Source organism: Hyperolius riggenbachi, chromosome 7 (assembly GCF_040937935.1).
Source record: "Hyperolius riggenbachi isolate aHypRig1 chromosome 7, aHypRig1.pri, whole genome shotgun sequence".
NCBI lineage: Eukaryota > Metazoa > Chordata > Amphibia > Anura > Hyperoliidae > Hyperolius > Hyperolius riggenbachi.
The window spans coordinates 77,061,534-77,089,288 of record NC_090652.1 but is presented as its reverse complement, the minus strand read 5'-3'; the positions used below and the strand labels follow the sequence as shown (position 1 = coordinate 77,089,288).

The window sequence follows — 27,755 nt, the reverse complement described above, 5'->3', positions numbered from 1 at the left end:
ATTAAATTCCAAAGCCAGTAACCTGAACTCTATATGATACCATTTACGGAAAACTCACATGGCCCATCTGACTTTACAGTTGATAGCTCGGAGTCAGTCAGTCACCCTGCTCTCAAAGTTACCTGCCTTTTATGTTAATTATGGGCTAACTCTACATATGTATTTTTCCTCATTACAGCTAGTTTTACATTTATCATATATGCATAGTTAGAGTATGCGGAGGGGCTATGTTTATTCCGCAGCCTATGTTTGGGGGTTTCGGGGGGGGGGCGTTGTTGGTTCTTTGTGGGGGGCGGGGACCGGAGGAGGCGGCAGAGATCGATCAGTCAATTTTCCGACAACCCATCTCCACAAGATAATTACATTCAAGATAATATATCCTCCCTACTATAACATCCACAATTATATATGATAAGAAGGTTGTGTTGATTGAATTGGGCTGCCGCGTCCTCCGCGTCTCGCGCTCGGAGGTGAGACATGATAACCTTGCTGGTTGTGTTCTTTGTTAAAAACTAACGGACATTAGACACCCTTACAGGCCTATGTTATGTTATGGCTGTGTTATCTATTACACTATGTTAGGAGTTCGGGAGCGGCTGGACCCTCGCAACCGGGTTTGGCTTCCGTTCCCCACAAATTCTCTCACGCTACTGGCGCTCTTCGAGTCCCACTGGCGTGACCTGCACGTATGATGCCCAAAGATGTTGGCATGTTTTTAATGCCGGCTTTTTACGTTATGACCAAGAATTTCTTTCTTGGCCCTTTCTCTTTTCTCCTACTCACTTCTCCTTATATATATATGTTTCTCTATTTGCCTACCCCTTGGGATGTGCTGCTACCTCCAAATGCCCTGAACTTCTAATAAGAACAGGTCAATATACAAATGACACAATAGACCTTCGCTCCATAAAAATAACCCCATATGAATAATTGTCAGATATCTTCATTTAATGTGAAGGGCTTCAACTCACCCAACAAACGTTCACAGATCCTACATTACCTCCACAAACAAAAAGTTTCCATAGCCTTCCTACAAGAAACCCACTTTAAAACTAATGAAGTCCCCACCATCAAAACTAGATACTTCAATAGATGGTACCATAGTTCAAACCCGATATCCAAGTCCAAAGGGGTATCCATAGGACTCCATAAACATCTCAATATCGTAATACAGAAGGAACAAATTGACCCACAAGGGAGGTTCGTGTTCTTAGTCATACAATTAGATAATAGAAAATACACCTTGGCTAATATATACTTACCAAACCAGAATCAGGGAGGTGCCCTTTTAAATTACCTTTCCAAACTGGCTCTATTTGCCGAAGGTGATATTATAATGGGAGGAGATTTCAACTTGTGCTTAGACCATAGACTAGATTCCTCATCACAGAGACCCCCCTTAACCAAAGCTACCTTATCAAAACTGAAATCCAAACTGGCCTCTCTGTACCTAATAGATGTTTGGCGTACATTGAACCCCAATGAGAGGGATTACACCTTTTATTCGGCAGTGCACAAAACATTTAGCAGTATAGATTATTTTTTTGTATCCCAATCTCTGCTAGATCTAAATATGCAGGCCTCCATTGGTAACAGACTTTGGTCTGACCACTCTCCCATATTTTGCTCGTTTTCCACTAACGACCACTCCCATCGTCAGTTCCAATGGAGGCTAAATGAAAATCTTCTAAAAGACCCTCAATGCTCCGCAGCTATCAAAAACTCGATAGAGCAGTTCATGAAAGATCATGCAGGAGATGAGACACCAACAACCATTAAATGGGAAGCTCTAAAATGCGTACTGCGCGGCGTATTCATCTCACATGGCTCTAGATTGAAGAAAGAAAGGAGCACGCGGATATCAGAACTACTTACTAAAATTCAGAATCTAGAAAACGATCTAAAATCAGCTTATAGTGCAGCGCTAGACCTCGAACTATCAAACACCAGACAGACTCTCCTGACACTGCTTGATCAGAAAACACTAGTAGCAAGAGAGCGATTCAACAGCAAGCTCTTCTACCATGGAGATAAATGCGGGACTCTTTTAGCACATTACTTACACCCTAAAACTACTAACTCCAATATCTTTTCTATCAACACCCCTAAGGGACATGTCAAGTACAAAAATTCTGAAATTGCACAAGAATTCAATAATTATTATAAAGCCTTATACAATATAAAAGGTAAATACCATGACATGGACCCCACCAAATTAAAGAACAAAATAACCTCATATATCAATGCAACCAAGCTCCCCTCCCTATCAGATGACCAAATTAAGGAACTAGATTCAGAAATCACGGACTTCGAACTAATAACATCTATCAGAGCGCTTAAAAAAGGTAAAAGTCCTGGTCCTGACGGCCTGACAGGCTCGTTTTATAAACAATTCTGCTCATCCCTATCTCCACTTCTTTTGCGGACTTTTAACTCAATTAATGAAGACAGAACGTTCACACCCCAAACATCTATGGCACACATAACTGTGATTCCCAAGCCAAACAAAGATCCAAACAGTTGCGCTAATTATCGCCCAATCTCATTAATTAACATCGACCTCAAACTTTATGCAAAAATCCTAGCTGAAAGACTCAAACCTTTACTGCCTGACATCATACATACCGACCAAACTGGGTTTGTCTCTGGCAGAGAGGCCAGAGACAATACCTTAAAAACAGTATCCCTGATACATTATGTTAAAAAATCTAAATCACCACTCTGTATAATGGCGGTTGATGCGGAAAAGGCGTTCGACAGGGTTCACTGGGTTTTCCTAGAATCCTGTTTAGAACAGATCGGTCTGGGAACCAATTTTAAAAACAAAGTAATGGCTCTATATAAAAACCCCTCAGCCAGAATCAAGATAAATGGGACCCTGTCGGACGCCTTTCCAATAACAAATGGGACAAGACAGGGCTGCCCCCTCTCACCCCTGCTATATGTTCTTTGTATGGAACATTTGGCAGTCGCTCTACGCCAAAATACAAACATACAGGGGATTTTAAAGGGAGATAGGCACTTCAAAATATCATTATTTGCTGATGACCTATTGATTTACATCTCTAATCCATCCATTGCCCTCCCAAACTTGCTTTCAGAATTTGAACTTTATGGAAATGTAAGCAACTTTAAAATTAATATCACTAAAACCGAAATGTTGAATATCACCCTACCAAGTACCTTAGTCTCCAGACTCCAGAAATCCTTCTCCTTCAAATGGCAATACTATGCAATTAAATACTTAGGAGTCATGGTCTCAGCTGATCCCTCAGAACTCTTCACATTAAACTATTCACCATTACTTCTTAAAATCACAAAAGATCTTGAAAGCTGGAACCCCCTGCATTTATCTTGGGCGGGCCGTATAAATGCCATTAAAATGGACATTTTACCTAAAGTCTTATACATAATGCAAGCAATCCCGATTAAGATTCCCATAAAATTCCTAAATAAACTACAATCACTTATCATGAAATTTATCTGGCACAGCAGACCACATAGAACTAAATTCAGGCTTCTTACCCGACCTAAATCAGAAGGAGGTATGGGTCTTCCCGACATCAAAATATATTACCACGCCATTTTGCTCACCCATATTCTTAACTGGTTTCAAGACAGAGCTAGCAAACAGTGGATTTCGTTGGAGGCCTCATTGTCCTCACTAGACCCCAGAGCATTACTCTGGCTGCCACCAGAGCATAGACCAGGTACAGAGGAAGTAGCGTTCTGGGCCCAAATTGTGCTCAAGCTATGGCATTCCTTTAGAGGCAGACTTAGCACTTCCACTTCATACAGCCCGCTCACATCCCTACTTGATAACCCAAGTTTCGCCTCCGGAGTACGTGCGCACTCTGTCTTGGGCTGGTCAAGGGACTTCTGGCCACAGCTCAGGCACATTACCTCCAGAGGCCATCTTGTCCCAAGAGAACAAATAGGCAACCCTTATAACCGACCTGAGGTGGGATGGTTGGCCTGGAGTCAGCTTACCTGGTTCCTCAAGGACATAACCTCTAGAACTCAATTAAGTGTAGCACTTTCAGAATTTGAACGCTTATGTATCTCTGAATCATCACTACCTCATAAGGTGTCATTACTATACTCATTCCTTGCAAGCTCCATTAGTGAAAAAGATTTACTCAAACTCACAGACACCTGGGATAGAGATCTAGGGACCCCCTTGTTAGCAGAACAATGGGAAAAAGTGTTCATGCTCATTCATAAAACATCTATATCCACACTTCATCAAGAAAGAAACTACAAGGTCTTTTCCAGGTGGTATCGTACCCCGGTACAGGTTGCTAAATATAATTCAAACACTCCAGCTACATTCTGGAGGTGTTCCCAAACAACCGGAACATTCCTCCATATTTGGTGGGAGTGCTCTTGCATTCAACCCTTCTGGACTAAAGTCTTTCTGGTCCATAATCATCTATATTGCAGAACTCTTAAACTATCAAGTTCCACAGCCTTGCTAACGCTACTTCCTGGAAAAACCTCTGCAATAAAAAAATCCTTGACACCCCAGTTAATGGTGACAGCTAGATCACTCATCTCACGACATTGGAAATCCACTACTATACCCTCTATAACAGAACTATTTAAGGAAATCAACCACGTCATGAGAATGGAGGAGCTTTATACGGACACTCAAAGTTCTGCAGAAGCATTCACTAAAAGATGGGCTGTATGGGTAGACTTCCGTGACTCAAGTAAAGCACGAGACATGCTCTAAATGGATGCCTTAACCTGCAGAGCTGTGGCTATTTATACATGGACCCCCCTTTCCCTGGTTGCTGGGTGACATATTCCTACCAACACAGGCTGTGGAGATGCAGCACATCCCCCCCCCCCCCCTCTCCCTCTTTCTCTAATCACCCTCTCCTCTCTCTCTTACTCTCTTTTCTATTCTAAACTTTCATACCTAGTATCATAGTATATTGTCCATATAGGAGCTGAATTGTCCAAGCCATTACTCATTTAATACCACGTCACACAGGCTCCTCAGAGTACTTCTACACACATAGTGTTCATCACTTGTCATTATTAGAATTAATAAGATATTTTTATGATCTACTGTCTGTTGACTGTTGAATTTCTTTATTGTATTGTCAAAAAATCAATAAAAGTTATTTTACAAAAAAACATATCTTGCAGAGTGATTTAAATCTCCACCGATAACCCTCGAGATGGCCTGAAACCCCGCCCTGAATCTTTGCTGGAACGGATTTCTCTGTACAAATCTTTGAGTCTTCTATCTTGAGGAATATCTCCAGATTTGCCTCCTGTTTATTATCCACTTTACTCCTTTCTTCAGGAATCACTCTTCTGATTTCTTCCATTAAAGGAAAGGCAAGTCCAACCATGGTAAGATGTGGATAATATTTACCTACTTCAATGGAAGGATCTTCTGGTTCTTTCCACTGTAAAAAGGTTCTTTAGTGGAAAATACCATTAACTTCTGTTTCAGAACCAACCTCTTGTTTAGAATCAACTTGGAAAGATCTATCACTCTGTGAAGTTGACGGAACTGCAACTGGTGCTTGAGAACGTATTTCCCGTCTTACTGCTTGCTTCATAAAGATGTGATATTCTAAAGGAATCTTCAGATTGGTCTTCAGAATTTTCAGTAGAACAATTCACACAAATATTCTTATCCGGCATCGCCATTCTTCCACACCTCCAGTAAGCCCATTTTCCTGCCGAGTGGTTGGAGAAGAGTGGAGGCAGAGTGTGGCAAGTCAACCAGGATCTAGAATGACAATTCGATCTGGAGGATGGAGATTTTCTACAATTCTCTTTATTCAGACAATGCCTCCTGTGATCAGAATATCTTCATGAAGAGTGCGAATGGTGACGATGTCATGAACTGTCTTGAGAACGTCAATCTTCAGTGTTATTAGGTCAAGAGGGGCTGAAATGGAATACAATTTCGTATTTGTAACACCCAATGACCCTCCTTTTTTTTTTTTGTTAAAGTTCACCCTAGAGTCCCCTTTCTATGGGCTTTTGTCTGGTCTTTAAAGCTGCGTGCCATATTTCCAGCAGGAATGGGCTGCAAGAGTTAAATATAAAGATTAAGTTATATAAAAAAAAAGATAGGTTTTAGGATATTATTGTAAGATACCTTTAAGAAGAGTAAATTAATTTCTTGGGAGAAAATGACTTCTCACATGAGTATTAGCAGTGTCCCAGCAACTTTAAAATAGCAACATTTCTCTAAGCTATACACTCCTTAAAAAAAATAAATCTATGAGGCTGCGAGCATGCTCAGAAGCCAGCTGCCCACAACCAAGATGGTTGTAACATCACCCAAGTATGGGCAGACAGGAAAAATTGTAACATCACCCAAGTATGGGCAGACAGGAAAAAGCTACTGGCCTATATAAGGAAGTGCACACTCGCGCGCGAGTGTTATACACACACCCGCACGCTCGTGAACACTCCCCACCAATACATCCTGTCCTGCCACTGCAGAAAGTAGAGAACCGGCATTTACCAAACTATGAGACTACCCCAGCCAGGAAATGCTGGAAGCAGCCTGTGAGGGAGAAAGGATGGAAGGAGATAGAACCAGATAGAAAACAAGGAAGAAAAGGACAGACAGGCAGAGGTAACTAATGCAGCCATTGCACACCTGTATGCATTTAGCACAGGAACTAATGCAGCCATAGTTCAAGTTATGCAGCCATAGTTCATTTGTATGCATCTTGCACATGAAAGTAATGCAGCCATAGTTCATTTGTATGAATCTTGCACATGAAAGTAATGCAGCCAGCCATAGTTCATTTGTATGCATCTCGCACATGAAGGTAATGCAGCCAAAGTTCATTAGTATGCATGTAGCACATGAAGGTAATGCAGCCAAAGTTCATTAGTATGCATGTAGCACATGAAGGTAATGCGGCTAAAGTTCATTAGTATGCATGTAGCACATGAAGGTAATGCAGCCAAAGTTCATTAGTATGCATGTAGCACATGACGGTAATGCAGCCAAAGTTCATTAGTATGCCTCTAGCACATGTAGGTAATGCAGCCAAAATTCATTAGTATGCATGTAGCACATGAAGGTAATGCAGCCAAAGTTCATTAGTATGCATGTAGCACATGAAGGTAATGCAGCCAAAGTTCATTAGTATGCATGTAGCACATGAAGGTAATGCAGCCAAAGTTCATTAGTATGCATGTAGCACATGAAAGTAATGCAGCCAAAGTTCATTAGTATGCATCTAGCACATGACGATAATGCAGCAAAAGTTCATTAGTATGCATCTAGCACATGAAGGTAATGCAGCCAAAGTTCATTAGTATGCATGTAGCTCAGGGCCGTTTCTTGGGCGGTCCGGGCAGGGCGACCGCACTGGGCGCAGACCAGCAAGTAGATGAAGGGGGGCGCAGGCAGGAGGATATTACCACAAGGGAGCTGGTGACACGCGGTGCAGCCAAATGGAAGAAGAAGATTACCAGCGCGATCTCCTTCCTTGACTCCTCCTAGGCTGCCTGCGTCAGACTTCAAGTCATCATCACGTCACCACCCCGTGATGACACCTGATGTCTTGTAGCGGTACTGCAGGCTGTGAGTGTGCGGCACCCATGGAGGAGTCGGCTTTCCGGGCTCACCTCGCCTGGGTGTTTTCCTGCTTCCTCCTGGATGAGCGGCTGGTCACTAGAAATTAGGCAGATCTACTTGTGACCTGTGGCTGTGTTTCTGTTCCTGAAGAGTAAGGGTTCCCGAGTCCACGGTGGAGGGGGGAAGGGGGCGCAATTTTTACACCCTCGCCCTGGATGCAATTTAGCCTAGAAACTGCCCTGTAGCACATGAAGGTAATGCAGCCAACGTTCATTAGTATGCATGTAGCACATGAAGGTAATGCAGCCAGCGTTCATTAGTATGCAGGTAGCACATGAAGGTAATGCAGCCAAAGTTCATTAGTATGCATGTAGCACGTGAAGGTAATGCAGCCAGCATTCATTACTATGCATCTAGCACATGAAGGTAATGCAGCCAGCGCTCATTAGTATGCATGTAGCACATGAAGGTAATGCAGCCAAAGTTCATTAGTATGCATGTAGCACATGAAAGTAATGCAGCCAAAGTTCATTAGTATGCATGTAGCACATGACGGTAATGCAGCCAAAGTTCATTAGTATACATGTAGCACATGAAGGTAATGCAGCCAAAGTTCATTAGTATGCATGTAGCACATGACGGTAATGCAGCCAAAGTTCATTAGTATGCATGTAGCACCTGAAGGTAATGCAGCCAAAGTTCATTAGTATGCATGTAGCACATGAAGGTAATGCAGCAAAAGTTCATTAGTATGCATGTAGCACATGAAGGTAATGCAGCCAAAGTTCATTAGTATGCATGTAGCACATAAAGGTAATGCAGCCAAAGTTCATTAGTATGCATGTAGCACATGAAGGTAATGCAGCCAACGTTCACTAGTATGCATGTAGCACATGAAGGTAATGCAGCCAAAGTTCACTAGTATGCATGTAGCACATGAAGGTAATGCAGCCAAAGTTCATTAGTATGCATGTAGCACCTGAAGGTAATGCAGCCAAAGTTCATTAGTATGCATGTAGCACCTGAAGGTAATGCAGCCAAAGTTCATTAGTATGCATGTAGCACCTGAAGGTAATGCAGCCAAAGTTCATTAGTATGCATGTAGCACCTGAAGGTAATGCAGCCAAAGTTCATTAGTATGCATGTAGCACATGAAGGTAATGTAGCCGATGTTCATTCTATGCATCTAGCACATGAAGGTAATGCAGCCAGTGTTCATTTTATGCATCTAGCACATGAATGCAATACAGTCATTGCTCACCTGTAAGCATTTAGCACAGGATACTGATGCAGGCATTGCTCACCTGTATGCATTTAGCACAGGATACTGATGCAGGCTTTGCTCATTCGTATGCATTTAGCACACATTTATATCGCCGGGACCAGAAGACCGGGCTCTCTATGTGAGGTACATTTAGTACCTATGCAGAGACTTCCCAGGGAAAGGGATAAACCCTGGGGTAGAAAGGGGACTGAAAAAAAAGAAATGAAGAGAAGGAAAGAAAATAGAAATAGTGTCCAAAGGGGAGGACAAAGGAAAAATAATACTGGTGGGTGATACACTCAACAAATGTATAGCTATGCAAATGTATAGCTATATAGAACCCATAGTATGCTGCCATGGAAGCACCAGGGAAAAATTATATAATAATAATAATATGGAAGGACATTAGACCATGATAGGATTAGACTGTAAGCTCCTCTGAGGACAGTCAGTGACATCATTATGTGATCTGGAAAGTGCTGCAGAAGGTGTCACTTCTATATAAATACATAATAATAATATGGAAGGACATTAGGGTATGACTATGGTAGGGATTAGATTGTGAGCTTCCCTGAGAACAGTCTGTCACATGGATATGTACTCTGTAAAGTGCTGCAGGAGATGCCAGTACTATAGAAATATTGAATAATTATCACTTGTATATGAACAGTTATTCATTATTGTACCTTTGTAAGAACCTTATAAACCACTGGGAGATCTACAATTACCAGCATTTCTTGTGAGATAAACCATAATTCCATACACGGCACATACATAATCACAGTAGGACATGCTGGTACCTGTAGTTCCCCAGTGTGCAGTCTATGCTTTGGTCAAGGGATAATTAACAGTTGAAGAACAAGCAGTATGTAGCCTTATACAGCAAGTCACTCTACTCACATCCTGATGACTTGCTCTCCCCCTGTGCTTCCCCCTCCCTGAGCTGCAGCCAGAATGTAACCTTTTGTGTGCTGAATTAGTGACGTCCGCTTTTAATTTAGCCAGTCCTCCTGCTATTCACACAGCACCTTATCAGAGGAGTCTGGAAGACATCACATTCAGGAGGTGATCGGGATCTGGTGAGGAAATACAAATGTCCCTAGTTCTGTAAAGGACAAACGGCATGGCAGGGGAGACGGTCTGTGCCAAGTAACATGTAACTGTCTGGGGATTGATCTTCTCTAGCGTGGAGCTCTGCACTCCTGGCTTGTCTTGCATGCCTTGTTACCTCCTCCAACAACAGACATCCTCTTTTATTTTCCTCTCTTGCACAGGGAGGAGCGGGACAGAAGAATTGCACAGAGCAGGTGATCCCCAGATCACAATGAATAAGGACTTGGTACAAATCTCTGTCTACCAAACTCCTTATCAGTGGCTCAGTCAGCAGTTGCAGTTATCAGAACCCTTGTGCACAGAATAGAAAGTTTCTCTCCGCACCCTTACTGCTCAGGGCCCCAGGCAATTTGCTGTGCTGTCTGTACTTTGAAGCGCCCCTTGCCTGCACCTAATCGTCTTTACTACTGGCAGACATGGCAAAAAAAAAACAGACAGCACCAGCTGCCATTATCAATAACAACACCCACTAACAATGTGATAGGCTAAAAGGTTGTCTTTTTATAGATATACATATGCACAGAGGGAGGTACTGGTTGCTTGGCAGTTTCAAACAGCCCACAATGCAACAAGGCTATTTTCCACAATGCAACAAGGCTCACAGACAGGAAACTGTCAGGGCCAGTAAGTAGCACGTTTTTCTCCGCGGTTCCCAGAGCAATCGAGATTTGGCCCTCATTACCTTGCACAGCGATCACTCATTGCAGCAGGCTCTGAAATTGCAACGCTGCTGTGGAACCAGTAGCATGGGGTTCCATTGATGCAGCACTTTGCCGATCGCCTGCGATTTACAAGTGCTGCTAGTAGACATCTTGCTTTAGACTGTGATGAATGTGTGGCTATATAGCCACACATCCTTACCGTAGCTTATGGTAAGGATTTGATTATGAGCACCTCTGAGAGACATATGTCACTAACAACAAGACAAGCCACTGGGTAAAATGTGCTGTAATATGTCAGCACTATATATGTCACTGACCCACATAAAACCATCAAAGGAGTGAAGCCTGAAGGCAGCGAACCACCAGGCCACTAGGAGTCTAGCAATTCAAAAGAATGAGTGGAGGTTTAACCTGCTGAGCGGTCTGGACGAGCTCAGCTCGTCCAACACCGCCAGAGGCTGCCGCTCAGGCCCTGCTGGGCCGATTTCCACCAAATAAAAAGCAGCACACGCAGCCGGCACTTTGCCAGCCGCGTGTGCTGCCTGATCGCCGCTGCAGCGCGGCGATCCGCCGCGTGCAGCGGCGAAAGAGGGTCCCCCCAGCCACCCGAGCCCAGCGTAGCCGGAACAAACAGTTCCGGCCAGCGCTAAGGGCTGGATCGGAGGCGGCTGACGTCAGGACGTCGGCTGACGTCCTGACGTCACTCCGCTCGTCGCCATGGCGACGAGGGAAGCGAAACACGGAGGGCCGCTCATTGCGGCCTTCCGTGTTATTTCTTGCCGCCGGAGGCGATCGGAAGATCGCCTCCGGAGCGCCCTCTAGTGGGCTTTCATGCAGCCAACTTTCAGTTGGCTGCATGAAATAGTTTTTTTTTTATTTAAAAAAAACCCTCCCGCAGCCACCCTGGCGATTTAATCAGAACGCCAGGGTGGTTAAAGAAGCCCTCACATCATTACTGTGACTGGTCCTCTTAAAGCTGGCTCTATTTTGGTCTGTGAATTAAACCGGATCTGTGGTAATAAGAGAAATTATGCATTATCACATCAGCACTCTCTCTCTACATCAACATTTTTGGCCCTGCCTTCAGTATGATCATTTGGATCCCAAAAGAACTCATTTAGGCGATGACACTGAGCGCACATCGTGGCGTCCGTCTAAGTAAAGCAATATTGACTATACCTGGATATAATAAGGTGCTGAGAAGCGGTTTGCTTATGTTGGCGCAGCTGTAGTGTGGCTCTGCTGCCATCTATTGGGCTTTTTTATATAGGTGATAGAAAATGTAATAGTCTGCTATCAAACTTCGCTTGGCTGATAAATATCTCCAGGGCTGGACCACAGCAGAGAACACTTCAAATGTCCATAAAACCATGGCTCATGGAACAGATACCCCCTCTTGTGTCCCCTTCCCCCTTTCAGATATTTCCTTGCATATGTCCTGCAGACCGTTGGTGGACTGGTGCACGCAATTCTTCAGTTGAAGTCATTATCATGCACTGGGCCACATCACTTGGTCTCTAGCCAGGCCAGCATGGCTCACTAGACTGACAGAGGACCAGGGTGATATGGCCTGTTGCATTAATATGCACATAACTCTTCAGTGAGTATGGATAGGCGATCAGAAGGACCAGTCCTCTGTCAGCGAGGGACAAGACATGCTCCTGCTGGTAAATATGCTTCCTCTAGCAGGCAGCAGTGGACATCAATGCTGGAAGGAAGAGGAATTTAGCTGGGGGGGGGGGGGGGGGAGAGTTGAGGATGGGTTCCCCCTAACTAATGGGAAGGGGGAACTACCTAACTTGGGAAAGGGGGGTGTCAGATGTCACCCTGCTTAATATGGGTTAAAATTTTGGGGGTCACTGTCTTATTTGGGAAGATTCTGCCTACCTGCGCTTACCTGGTGGGAACATAGCAACAGTTGCGGGGCACACTGCCTGTCTTTTGGGAGGCACCCCGCCTAATATTTGGGAGTCGCTCTGCTTACTTGTGAAAAATACGTCCCAATGTTTGAGCCTGATTTGGGGGGAACTCCACCTTTTAGAGACTTCTTTTGAGAAAGAACATCATTTCTGAGTATAACCTACCACATTTTTATTGGTGACGGCAAAACTAATAAATGCAGCCTATTTACAGGATTAGGGGAGGTCTTTGAGTCATAGACCCATTAAGTGTACCTGTGATGAAGAATACCTCAGGATATATAGTGACTCCAGGCCCCTGTTGTCCGTCCTGCCAGGGGCGTAGCAATAGGGGGTGCAAGAGGTAGCAACCGCACCGGGGCCCTTGGGCCAGAGGGGCCCCGAAGGGTCCACCCTCTATCACAGTATTAGCTCTCTATTGGTCCTGTGCTGGTAATAATCACTTCTATAGATGCTTTGAATAGTAGTACTCCTTAACGCACTGTTCCCAATCCCCTTCTTGCACCTCTGACACTGTGGTTGTCCTTGGCAAGTTTTGGTGCGCTGTATCAATTGCTATGTATAAAGTTCTTGGGGGGGGCCCATGTAAAACCTGCACCAGGGCCCACAGCTCCTTAGCTACGCCACTGCGTCCTGCCCACTCAGTTGTTTTGCCGTCTGGCCTGATATATTCCAGTGGCGGTCCCATGGTCGGGAGAGTTCTGCGCATGCGCAATTCATAAATACTGTATCTGCGATTGCATAGAACGCTCCAAGTCACTGGAGCGCAATTGCATGGTGGCTGCAGCCAGGTTCGCGTACGGCCTCACATAGGTGCAACAGGGGGAACTGGATGGAAAGCGAAGGCCCACACGGACTACAGAGACGTGTTCTTTATCTTGGGTCTCCTTTTTAAAAAAAATCAAGTGAATGAAGTATGCAGACAGCCGAACGCCAAGCTATAATAGGAACAGGGCAAGTGAGAGACTAGCAATTTGTGAAAATAGAAAAAAAGGAGGCGGGAGAATAAAGTTGCACCAGCGCTCACATCTTTGCTGTGTCTGGTCCTCTTTAAGTCGGCTCTATTTAGCCTGTGGACTAAAATAGATCTGCGGCAATATTAGAAAATATGAATTTTCATATCAGCACTCTTTTTTTACAACATTTTTGGCCCTGCCTTTAAAATGATCATTTGGTTCCCCAAAGATCTCATTTAGGTGATGACCCCGAGTGCACATCCTGGAGTCCTCCGGAGTAATGAATATTACGGTATCAGCACCTGAATGTCAATGCTCTGTGAGAAGCATTTGTCTGATGTTGGTGCAGCTGCAATGGTGCTCTGCTGCCATCTGCTGGGCTTTTTAATATAGGTGATAGGAAAATATAGTCATTTGCTAACGTAGTAATTTGCTAACATATTGAAATGATTAACAACTTTTCCCAGCTCTGAATGAGTTATCTGATAGGAGAAAACTCAATGTATCCCTGCTGTTGAGGAGTATACCCCCGTAAACTCTGAAATCCTGTGTGTTGCTGTGATTGGCAATCACTTAACCATTTCAGCCCGCTGGGATTTTTCACCTTATGCATCAGAGCAATTTTCACCTCCCATTCATTCGCTAATAACTTTATCACTACTTATCACAATTTATTGATCTATATCTAACTAATTAGACTTTTTTTGGGTGGTACATTTTGCTAAGAATTATTTTTTTATAAATGCATTTTAACAGGATTACGGTAATAAGAAAAAAATGGAAAAAATTCATTATTTCTCAGTTTTCGGCCATTATAGCTTTAATATAATCCACGCTACCATAATTAAAACCTATGTATTTTATTTGCCCGTTTGTCTCGGTTATTATACCATTTAAATTTTGTCCCTATAACAATGTATGGCGCCAATATTTTATTTGGAAATAAAGGTGCATTGTTTCAGTTTTGCGTCCATCACTATTTACGTACAAGCTTATAATTTAAAAAATGTTTGTAGTATACCCCCTTCAAATGCATATTTAAAAAGTTCAGACCCTTAGGTAACTATTTATGTCTTTTTTTTTTATTGCAATTTTTTTTCCATTAAAAAATTGATTTGGGTAATATTTTGGTGTGGGAAATAAACAGTTAATTTTTAATGTTGTTATATGTGTAAATTGTAATGTAAAAAATATGTAGATGCAGTTTTACTATTTGGCCACAAGATGGCCACCTTCAGTTTTTTTTACCCTCCTTGTGCTTCTCGCTAAGCGGAAGTACAAGGGGGATGCGGAAATTTTTCCGGGCATAAAAACTGAAGCCTCTTGTAAGAGCACTTCGGTTTTCTGCGGGGGACACGGATCGGTGATCGGGAACCATGTTCCCATTCACTGATCCCAGGGCTACCGGGGGACAACCTGGGGGTGCGCCCGGGAGCTTCATGTCCGGGCGGCAGAAACGGTTAAAGTGTACCTGAGAAGACATGTGACATGATGAGATAAGAGCCCATTCACACTTAAGTGGGAATCAAGCCATTCCCGCTAATCACAAAACGCTAGCATTTTTTTTAAACCGCTTGTACTATTGTAGTATATGGCAGTGTTCTCACTGCCGCGATCACGGGCAGTTTGCGATTACCGCTAATCGTAAACACGTTACCTGCAGCGTTTTGACAGCAATTCTGGAGCAATCACAATTAGCATGTATAGAACCGCTCATCGCATTTGCCCCAAATGCGCAAATTTGTCCATTTATTTTTCTACGCTACATCGTGGAACAATCACCCTCGGAAAACGCTAATGGAATTCATTAGCGTTTAGCGATTTTAGGGGTGAATGGCCCCTAAACGTGTGTGTATGTACAGTGCAAAATATATTAATAACCTTGACTACTGCAATGCCCTTCTGTCTGGTCTCCCTATGACCCGAATTGCCCCGCTGCAGTCCATCATGAATGCGGCAGCCAGAATTATCCACTGCGCCCATCGCTCCACCAGGGCGGCTCCCCTCTGTGAATCCCTGCACAAACTACAACCTGCCCAAACTACATTTCCAATCTTACTCAGAGGTACACACCTAGCCGCTCACTCCGTTCCTCCAATGAACTTCGCCTGACTGCCGCCCACATCACCCAATCCCATGCACGCCTTCAGGAATTCTCAAGAGATACTCCAACACTATGGAATTCCCTACCTCCACCCATTAGGGTTTCCCCATTTTTCAAAATCTTCAAGATGGCCCTCAAAACTCACCTTTTCACTCTGGCCTAACCCCCCCCCCCTCCCCCACTAGTGCTCTAAATCCCCAGCAGAACACTGGTCTCCTACCTTTCGTGTCCCTACCTCTACCTCTAGATAGTAAGCCTTCGGGCAGGGTTCTCCTCCTTACGTCTCCTACCTGTTTATGCACCCCCATTACCGTACACCCATCCTATGGATCTAAGTGAACTTGGCTTGCCTAATCTCCATGCTCCCCTCCAGTGACTGACTAAGCATTACCTTGTACTCATACTGTGCTGTGTGATCTGGTTTGCATGTATTCCTGAATTGTCATATTGCTGTATGTCACTCCTAAATATTGTCTGTAACCTTAACTAATGTCCAGCGCTGCGTAATATGTTGGCACTTTATAAATACAATAATTATATAACCAGGCTGTGTTACTTGTTCTATTTTACTGCCTGGCAGAGTTAATTTCTAGGCATGGAAGTGGCAGCTTCTGTCTTGTCAGTACCTTGTCAGAAATATAGCAAACATCACTGATAAGCAAATTACAGCCATTAAAGTTTTCTTGGCAGAATACAACTTCTGAGGGCAGAGGGAGATAAAATGTATGAACTATTGACATTTTTATAACTCTGGGACAATTAATATGCTGGCACTGAGCAGAGGCAACAAAACATTCAATCTACTGTAGTTTGTAAATGTCTACATTTAAATATAAGATATCTAAAAAAAAAGTATTTTTTAGGCATACGAGCATAAATACAATTGTTTATCTCATCAGTTTATGTTCACTTTCACTTGGGCTTGGACAGACACTAAAGTGGTGTGAAAGTCAGTATTTCTACTTTGCTCTAAAAGATTCCTCACAGCTTGAAAGCTACTATCCCAGAATTTTTTTTTAAGCAGAGCATCACTGAAATGGTTAAACAAAGCACTTTGTCCTGCTATTCAGCTTTAAATCCGCATCCAAACTGGAGATAACAGTATATGTGTTTCTTTGTTTGCATTCCAATGTTGATACATGCGTGTAAACACAGTGTAACAAGTGAAAAGGAGCTCTCTGTAAAGCTCTCTGTGCTTTAAAGAGACTCCGTAACCTCAAAAACATCCCCTGGGGGGTACTCACCTCGGGTGGGGGAAGCCTCCGGATCCTAATGAGGCTTCCCACGCCGTCCTCTGTCCCACGGGGGTCTCGCTGCAGCCCTCCGAACAGCCGGCGACAGACCCGACTGTAAATTCAATATTTACCTTTGCTGGCTCCAGCGGGGGCGCTGTGGCTGCTTTCGGCTCCGAACTACACGGAAATACCCGATCTCAGTCGGGTCCGCTCTACTGCGCAGGCGCGGGAAACTTGCGCCTGCGCAGTAGAGCAGACCCGACGGCGATCGGGTATTTCCGCCTACTTCAGAGCCGACAGCCGTCAGAGCGCCTGCGCAGGAGCCGGGAAGGTAAATATTGACGTCATCTTTCACGGAGGGCTGCAGCGAGACCCCTGAGGGACGAAGGACGGCGTGGGAAGCCTCATTAGGATCCGGAGGCTTCCCCCACCCGAGGTGAGTACCCCCCAGGGGACGTTTTGACGTTACAGATCCTCTTTAAGCACACAAACAGCTCAGAACAGCTAATTAGAAGATGTTAATATACTGTATAATAAAACGCAGTTTGAATAAAATGCAATGGCAGGTTTCAGGGCAAGATAAACTATACTTTGGAAACAGACAATATTACTTATGCACAAAAGCAAATATGATAACTGTATTAGTAATACAAAGTAGGAAAACAGAGTTTCAGACCACTTTAATAGCAGAAATAAATAATCTGCTATCTATCCTTCCTTCCTACATTCTAGTGGTCAATTCATGTTACTACACTGCCTAATTTGTATATTTCCTATACCGTGGATGAGCCTAATTGTTTTTATACCAATCTTGACTGTGTGATACTACGGATGATTTCTTTCTTTCTTTCTTTTTTTTTTTTTTTTTTTTTTTTGCATGGTAAGGTGGTCACATTTTTGTTTGCATTTTGAACATATGATTTTTTTGTTTTTTTCATATGATTTTGTAATTGCCCCAAATACAATAAAATTAGCAATTAGCAATGAGTACAGTATGAGGTAGAAAAAAAGCAGAAAGCTATCTTTTTTTTTCCACGCATGAAACTCAAAAACAGAAACATAAACAAACAAACAAAAAAATATTGACTTGCAAGTGGGCCATTGACACGATATGTGCGACAGTGCGCAGTTTCACGCTATGTGGAAAATCACCCAATTTAACAGCTGAGAATCCTGCCTAAGTGTGCAACTGAAGTAGCAAGGAAATATTGCGCATATGAAATTACATTTTCTGAAATGAATAGGCCTGGAGTGACACTGAAGAATTGAAGTGATCCAACAAATTTAGCCTGGGGTTACTATACATTTTCTGCTATTAGGTAGCAATCATTTGCAAATCTTGCTTGGGACATAGCAGAACACAGAAAAGATTGTATTTTCATTTTTTTTACAATATTCACCCATAAATTATTAAATCAGCTTTTGCCCATTGTAAAATCTTCCCTCACCCTGATTTACATTCTGACACTTATCACAGTTGGCGATGTCTTTAGTCCTGTCAGGTGCAGCTCTGCGGAATGTGTGGTTACTGAGAGTTTTGAAGCCAGTACTACATATAACTGGTCTCCCATAATGCACAGGGGGGGTATTCTGCTATGCTAATCAGCCTAAGCTAAACATCATTGGGAGGGAAGGGAGACATACTAATATACAGCAATATATACATATAGGAAGTGTTTCTGATGCTGAAGACGGGAAAATTACCATAAAAGTAGGTATCCTGAATAATTTACTGCATTCTACTACTTGTCACTACAGGGCCTCTTTAGGTGTTATGTAATCACATAAAGACCAATAAACTTCATGCATGCTACCTGCACTCATAATATAATACCCCTTTATAAATACAGTATATGCCATAGTGTTATTCTCAGCCATACTACTATGAATAAACAGGTTGCTGGCACAGAGATGGGTTAGGATGAAATGTGGACCTGGGCAAGAGACAACTTTGAGCATACCTATAATGGTCACCTGGCTAAATGCAAAAAAATCGGCAAGTGTAAATGGCGATTTTATTCGCTTTAAACGCCAAAAAAATCGCCTGAGCAAAATGCTAGCAAAAGCGCTAGCGTTTTGCGTGTGTGAATGGGCCCTAAGCCATAGACCCTGAAAAAGCATGCAGATCAAATGTTTGACCGAACTTTGACTGGATTTGTGACATGCTTGTTTCAGGTGATTCAGACATTACTTATGCATAAAAGACTGCCAGGCAACTGGTATTGTTCAAAAGGAAATAAATATAGCAGCCTCTGTATCCCTCTTGCTTCAGGTGTCCTTTAAAAGACGGATTATAAAAATATGATCACAAAAATATTGAACAAAAAGCAAACATGAAATTCACATCTGCAATTAATATTTCAGGAAAAATTCCCAATGCTGTCTCATAAAAAAAATTTGCAAAGAATTATGAAGAGCACATGTATTAATGCAGAGACGATATCCAGAAACCTGGAAAAATACTCATTATCCTTGTATTTTTATTCATGTACCGTATATTCCGACGTATAAGACGACTGGGCGTATAAGAAGACCCCCCAACTTTTCCAGTTAAAATATAGAGTTTGGGATATACTCGACGTATAAGACTAGCCCTCTTCCAACGCACACCAAATTAAAATTAAAATAAAAAAAATCATGTACTGGTGCTGTGTATGAACATATACTGATGCTGTAATGTATGTGTTACCCAGTATATAACAGTATATAATCACTTGACTTGTTGCATTGGTCAACTCTCCTTAAAGGGAAGGTTCAGGGAGGGTGGTTAAAAAATAAAAATCAATTTCCACTTACCTGGGGCTTCCTCCAGCCCGTGGCAGGCAGGAGGTGCCCTCGCCGCCGCTCCGCAGGCTCCCGGTGGTCTCCGGTGGCCGACCCGACCTGGCCAGGCCGGCTGCCAGGTCGGGCTCTTCTGCGCTCCAAGGCCCGGCACTTCTGCGTCCCACTGACGTCATCGGACGTCCGCCGGGCTGTACTGCGCAGGCGCAGTACAGCCCGGCGGACGTCCGATGACGTCAGCGCGCCGGCGTGGGACGCAGAAGTGCCGGGCCTTGGAGCGCAGAAGAGCCCGACCTGGCAGCCGGCCTGGCCAGGTCGGGTCGGCCACCGGAGACCACCGGGAGCCTGCGGAACGGCAGCGAGGGCACCTCCTGCCTGCCACGGGCTGGAGGAAGCCCCAGGTAAGTGGAAATTGATTTTTATTTTTTAGCCACCCTCCCTGAACCTTCCCTTTAAGTTGACTGGTCAGCTCTCCTTGTCTACCTGTTTATCAGAGCGGTATGGAAGAATAGATTGCGCTCCCTCAGCAGGGAGATCTGAGAGGCGGTAACAGGATAGGGCGTATCACCCGGCATCAATGACACCCGGCGTATAGGACGACCCCCAACTTTTCAAAAGATTTTCAAGGGTTAAAAAGTAGTCTTATACGCAGGAATATACAGTATTTATTTTTTCATACTCATATCTTCTGAAACATTACCAGTGATCTTCCTCATCAGATCTACTGCAACCATCTTCCTAGGTCTAAAAATAAACAGTTGGCACTTTCCAGGCAGCAGAACATGCACAGAGTAGTAATGGACTCTCTGTACACACTACCCCCTCTAGTGGCTGGAAGATCTGGTATTTCAGCAGGAAAGAGGTCAGTAGCAGTAGGAACAGTATGATGGATTGAATGGAATCTGACCTATAGATCATCGCAAATATATTCTGTTCTTACTTGTCTTCCAATTTGGAGGAATTGGGATGAAACTGTATGTTGGTGCTTTGGTTATTGTATCTGCCGCACTTATCGTCCATGTCATACGCCTCCACCTTATCGGACCAGTCCATCTCCAGCTTCTCCTTGGCATCTCTGTTCATGCTAAAGGGAAACAAGTCACATATTTTTATACTAATTAAAACATGGTTATTAAATTAAATTATCTTAATGAAAACATGGGTGCCCTGGCCTGCTTTTCCTGCCTTTGGGACATACTCCATGGACCATCCCTCATCACATGGACCTCTATATGAACTTCCATTCCATCTAACCATTTTCTCACCAGGACGACTCTGTGTAATAAAGTGGAACTAAATTTAGAACTTCCTCTCTGCTCTAAAATATTTATTCAGTACAGTTTATGGAAATCCTAAAAAAAAAAAAAAAAAAAAAACAACAACTGAAGTTTAACTTTTGTAGAAGGCACAGAAAGGGTTAAGCCTCGGTGTTCACTATATGATGAGCTGCCATGCAGAGCTCCTGCATTCTAGTCACAGTTATTGATAAGGTTGATCTGCTTAAAGAGACACTTAAGCCAGAAAAAAAAATGAGTTTTACTCACCTGGGGCTTCTACCAGCCCCCTGCAGCAGTCCTGTGCCCTCGCAGCCACTCACTAATACTCTGGTCCCCCGCTGCCAGTTAGTTTCGATTTTGCCGACAGGCCCGTCAGGACTGGCCACGCGTAGCCTTTTCAGCATTCTTGACTGTAATTAGCGCTATTGCTGGCCGAAACGCGTAAAAAAATACGCGTTGCCGCATTACGAACGCATAGATATCTGGCAATGCATATTTTTGGACGCGTTGCAGCCCGCAATAGCGCCAATTACAGTCGGGAATGCGGAAAAGGCTACGCGTGGCCAGTCCTGACGGGCCTGTCGGCAAAAACGAAAGTAGCTGGCAGCGGGAGACCAGAGGATTAGTGAGTGGCTGCAAGGGCACAGGACTGCTGCAGGGGGCTGGTAGAAGCTCCAGGTGCGTAAAACTCATTTTTTTTTCTCTGACTTAAGGTTAATGTTAAACAAACAGAACACAGAGAAGTGGATTTCTTCAGTAATGATGTGTGAGATATAAACTGTTCATCGTGTGCTGTGCAAGACTTTGAGTCCACTTTAAGTCCGGATTATTCATCTATTTGCTGGACATTTAATGATTTAAGTACTGATTATTGGTCCACATTTCATTTGCTTTCAGGATGCATTACATCTTCACATATGATTGCTTGGCTTCACCTTCTAGAAGCATATTGTCTGGCTTTTCTGCTGACATCCCTGCAAAACATGCCAGCTTCCTGGAATTACTCTTCCAACTGTTTGTCCTGCAGCGGCTAGCTTCCCTAACTGTTTAGCTATCTTTGGAGTATGCCAGACTGTTGCAATCCCACTGATTCCTGTGGGTTGGAGTTGGATACTTTCCATTTCCTTGTTTTGGAACTTTGCCAGAATCGGACCATTGTCCAAATGGTGAGGATTATGTCAGAACTAAAATATATCAGTTGCTGTCAGTTATAACTGAAAGGACAACTGATGAGCAAGGTAATGTCCAAGTTTCCCTATATCTTATTACAGATTAACTGTGTGCTGACCAGGAAGCTGTTATGGGACCATTTTTATGGGCCATTTTCAAAATAGAAGATGGAGAATTCCATTGATCACAGTGGACAAACAGGAAACAGTAGAGGACACAGAGATTGAGGAGTAGAATACACTGGAGAGAAGTACGGTGTGCATATTCATTTTTCAGTTCGGGTTTGCTTTAACTGGTTCACAATCCACAGTTTTTACCCCTTAAAGGGGTACTATGGCAAAAAATTGTAACATTTAAAATATGTGCAAACATAGACAAATAAGTATGTTTTTTCCATGAGCCATAAATTACTTTTCTCCTATGTTGCTGTCACTTACAGTAGGTAGTAGAAAAAGTGACAGGTTTGGACTAGTCCATCTCTTTAAAGGGGATTCTCAGCAAGGCTTTTATTCTTTATAAATATACAGTGGGGTGCGAAAGTTTGGGCAACCTTGTTAATCATAACGATTTTCCTGTATAAATTGTTGGTTGTTACGATAAAAAATGTCAGTTAATCAGTTAATTATATAGGAGACACATACAGTGATATTTGAGAAGTGAAATGAAGTTTATTGAATTTACAGAAAGTGTGCAATAATTGTTTAACCACTTTGTCCTCCTTGACGTTTAAAAACGTCAAGGAGGACATGCGTGCTCCCGCGGCCGATCACGCGCACTCCCGGCCGCGGATTCGGTAGCCCAGGAATCAATGTATCGGGCTATGGTGCCCGATCACTGATTCCTCTCCCCCCCAGAAAAAGTGACAGCTTCTCTCGGAAGCTACGCTTTTTCTGACTCGATGTCCCTCTAAGCGTACATTGTATGCTTAGAGTGACGTCATGTAAACAAACTCAAGATTGCCATCTTGTGGCCAAAAAGTAAAACTACATCTAAAAGTAAAAAAAACATTACAATACACAAATATTTCCCCAAATAAAACACTATTTATATCCCACCCTCCCAAAAATACCCACATAAAATGTTTAATAAAAAAACAAAAACATTAATACATAAATATTTACCTAAGGGTCTAAACTTTTTAAATATCTATGTAAAGATGAAATATTTCTATATTTTTTTTTATAAGCTTGTAAATTGTGATGGATGCAAAATGGAAAAAAATGCTCTTTTATTTCCAAATAAAATATTGTCGCCATACATTGTGATAGGGACATAATTTAAACTGTGAAATAACCGTGACAAATGGGCAAATACAATACGTGGGTTTTAATAATGGAGGCATGTATTATTTTAAAACTATAATGGTCGAAAACTGAGAAATAATGCATTTTTTTCAGTTTTATTGATACTGTTAAAATGCATTTACAGTAAGGTAGCTCTTAGCAAAATGTACCCCCCAAAGAAAGCCTAATTGGTGGCGGAAAAAACAAGATATAGATCAGTTCATTGTGATAAGTAGTGATAAAGTATAGACTAATGAATGGGAGGTGAACATTGCTCGGATGCATAAAGTGAAAACGACTGAGGGCTTAAGTGGTTAAACAAAATTAAGCAGGTGCATAAATTTGGGCACCACAAAAAAGAAATGAAATCAATATTTAGTAGATTCTCCTTTTGCAGAAATTACAGCCTCTAAACGCTTCCTGTAGGTTCCAATGAGAGTCTGGATTCTGGTTGAAGGTATTTTGGACCATTCCTCTTTACAAAACATCTCTAGTTCTTTAAGGTTTGATGGCTTCCGAGCATGGACAGCTCTCTTTAACTCACACCACAGATTGTCAATTATATTCAGGTCTGGGGACTGAGATGGCCATTCCAGAATGTTGTACTTGTTCCTCTGCTTGAATTCCTTAGTGGATTTTGAGCAGTGTTTAGGGTCATTGTCTTGTTGAAAGATCCAGCCCCAGCATAGCTTCAGCTTTGTCACTGATTCCTGGACATTGGTCTCCAGAATCTGCTGATACTGAGTGGAATCCATGCGTCCCTTAACTTTGACAAGATTCCCAGTCCCTGCACTGGCCACACAGCCCCACAGTATGATGGAACCACCACCATATTTTACTGTAGGTAGCAGGCAGGTATTTTTCTTGGAATGATGTGTTCTTTTTCCTCCATGCATAACACCCTTTGTTATGCCCAAATAACTCTATTTTAGTTTCATCAGTCCACAGCACCTTATTCCAAAGGTGCTTTAGCATACCTCAAGCGGCTCTGTTTGTGCTGTGGGTGGAGAAAAGGCTTCCTCTACATCACTCTCGCATACAGCATCCACTTGTGTAAAGTGCGTCAAATGGTTGAACGATACACAGTGACTCCATCTGCAGCAAGATGATGTTGTAGGTCTTTGGTGCTGGTCTGTGGGTTGACTGACTGTTCTCATCATTCATCACTTCTGTTTATCAGAGATTTTTTTTGGTCTGCCACTTCAAGCCTTAACTTGAACTGAGCCTGTGGTCTTCCATTTCCTCAATTTGTTCCTAACTGTGGAAACAGACAGCTGAAGTCTCTGAGACAGCTTTCTGTATCCTTTCTGTGAGGAAACGCGGAAAAGCCGCCGCGTGTACTGACGGCGGGGCGGCTGAGTCCGCGTCCAGCGCAGCGGCTGGCATACGGAGATGTACGCCTGGCACTACGAGAGGACGCGGAAAGGTCGCCGCATGTACCGACAACAAGGCGGCTGTTTCCGCGTCCAACACGGCGGTTTGTATGCTGCAGCGTACGGTTGATGTGGCTGGGTCTGTTAGTTTACATGAGCGGATGGAGAGCTACGCGCGCGCGGCCCAGAAGTCAGGACCTTTATACCAGCAGAGGAAGTGTCAGCTGATCAGGAGGATCAGCTGATTCCTGCTGGACTCATGATTGGCTGAGTGGCTTGGGCGGGGCGGCAGACTCCAGCAGCTATATATACAGCTTGCTTGCCAGTTGCTGGTTGTCTGCCATTGCAAATGCTTTATGTGTTAGCACACAGACCTCAGTCAGATCCTACAGTGTGTTAGAACCGGGAGGACCTGGGAATTCACACTGAGCTAGATTACTCTCGCATACTTTGTCAGTTCTATGTTATGCTTTAGACCAGTTCCAAGGTGTTGTGACTATGGACCTCACACCCAAGACTAGGATACTGTGTCAGTTCTATGTTATGCTATAGACTAGTTCCAGGGTGTTGTGACTACGGACCTCACACCCAAGCTTAGGAAACTGTGTCAATGCTATGTTATGCTATAGACTAGTTCCAGGGTGTTGTGACTACAGACCTCACACCCAAGCCTAGGAAACTGTGTCAATGCTATGTTATACACACAAAATTGGAATCGGGTGGCCAACAACCGATTGTTAGCACCACTCAATGTATTGAGGAGAGATTCTGATAATACAATATACAGTAACCACAAACATGAGTAACCATCCTCTCTTCATGTGCTGTAACAAATATTGTATTGATGGCATACAAAAATCCCAGCAATTATCACATGGAACCCTCCCCTTTAAAACCTTTTTAAAACCAATTCTGGTGAGTACATGTAGCCATACAATTCATATCTTGTTCCTCACCCCACTGTCACAGTGATGGTTACTCTCAAATATGATCGCCCAGCCTAAGCCTATGCTGATCACATTGGTCCACCAACCACTGTCTGACATCTGTGGGCCCACCACCAACGCACACCGCGAGGCCTCCACTCACACACTGCTAGATGGCCATCTCATGTTGTATACACTAGCGCTGAAATCAGCCTGATCAATGCTTGGCTTACTCCTCCAATGGGCTCCGACTCTCCTGAGTTATCCTAGCACAGTGTCTCTGATATGCAATGGTGTATTCCTAATTTATGGTGTAACCGTTAGGTCTCCCCTTGTTCCACTAAGGAATATCCCCTGCATGGTGCTGCAGCTCCACGGATGCCCGTATGCCTATCTGTTCCAACTTAGACCTCAATAGGCAGCAGCGCTGATACTGCAAACAATCAGCCCTTGGCAGGTGTGGCTGTGGAGTGATTGTATTCGCACTTACGCTACTGGCGTTCACCGCACATCTTCCCGGGGAAGCTCAGCTCAGGGTGCATAGCAGTCCAGTCGCCCGACGTCCTCGTCACCCCGCAGCTTGAAGTCGGTGCGTCACTTCAACAATCTTCCCCCGGAGGTCCGCGGACAGGCGTTGTAGGTTCCTTTTTTGTGAGCGCTCACATGACTTCAACCAGGACCCTCCCGCTGACGCGTTTCGCCCCGCCCACGGGGCTTTTTCAAAGCGTAATGGGTTAGGGCTCTCAGGAATAGACTTCCCTTTTATCTGGTTACACACTCCTCCTTTCCTTTAACCCTCTGTGGGCTGGCACGCAGTCTTTTCAGGCTTATGGCTACACTTGCTCCTAAAAACTCTCCACAGTAACTCTGACCATTTATTAGTGGGCATACAGAATGCATGCTTGAGAAACAGGTAACAAAAACCGAGAGCCGTATCTAGTGCAGTATGTAACGCCACTATGGAAAAAAGTAATTTGAATGAGAATATACTCACAAGTGTGGGTCACCACGCAGGCGACCACTGTAATGACAGGTGGGGAGAATTATCTACCTGACCCCACTCAGGCATAAAAAGTCGCTCTCTATAGCAAGAAGATGGGGATACACCCCTCCACCTGGGGTGGACAAGGAATGCAGAGTAAAAAATAGAGGCGCCAAAATAGGATAAAATAAATTAGAAACCGTTTAAAATGAGGGGGTGGGTGGAACCACTACCCTCAAAAATGACCAGGCTAAATGCAAGCCGCAATAACAAACAGATATTTATTGGTCTCCAGAAATAATGCAACGCGTTTCACGGGCACACATCCCGCTTCATCAGGCAATCTGAGGTAGGAGAACACAGTTGTGGGTCAATTATGAGCGCTCAAGCTCTGTTTGTTATTGCGGCTTGCATTTAGCCTGGTCATTTTTGAGGGTAGTGGTTCCACCCACCCCCTCATTTTAAACGGTTTCTAATTTATTTTATCCTATTTTGGCGCCTCTATTTTTTACTCTGCATACAGAATGCAGTTCAGTTCATTTTACACGCAGGCCGCAGACAGTCCGTTATAAAACATAATCCATACTGTATTCAAAATGATATTTACTTTTTCCGCATATAACCATCCAGCAAGCAATTTTCAAGATCTATCAAATATCATTTTATGTCACAACAACTTAGATCAACTCCTACTCTAGGAAATACACCATATTTATATCAGAGTTTAGTCCTTGTGGAATCTTTGTGCCTAATCGGTAGATCCAACTGGTTTCGATTCTATAGAGTTCCCTCTCGATATCACCTCCTCTTTTCGGCACTTTTTGTTTCAAAATCCCCTTAAAGCGTAAACCTGAGGGGTCCTTATTGTGATATTTCTCAAAATGTAGACCTAGGGGGCTATCTTTTTCTGCTTTCTCAATATTTTTCACGTGTTCCCCAATTCTTGCTCCCAATCGTCTCTTCGTTTTTCCGATATAAAGTAGGTCACAAGGACATGTAATACAGTACACAACTCTCTCAGAATTACAGTTAATATTGTCTCTAATTTCGTATGTTCTGGTACCCTTCGCATTCCTAAAAGTTTTTGTTCTCTCTACTAAATCACAAACACAGCAGTTGCCACAACTGAACTTTGAAAAC

The 27,755-nt window shown here is 43.4% G+C and overlaps 1 protein-coding gene and 1 long non-coding RNA gene across 2 annotated transcripts in view; one reads left to right on the top strand and one right to left on the bottom strand.

The window, feature by feature from the left end:
* Nucleotides 1-27,755, bottom strand: part of TEKT4 (tektin 4) — a 150,835-nt gene that overhangs the window by 86,796 nt on the left and 36,284 nt on the right. The window contains exon 3 of the mRNA XM_068244155.1: nt 20,545-20,688. Coding sequence (XP_068100256.1) covers nt 20,545-20,688 — 144 coding nt within the window. The remainder of the gene's footprint in view (nt 1-20,544; nt 20,689-27,755) is intronic.
* LOC137524380 (uncharacterized) overlaps nt 1-27,755 on the top strand; it is a 111,959-nt gene that overhangs the window by 54,869 nt on the left and 29,335 nt on the right. The window lies entirely within an intron of this gene.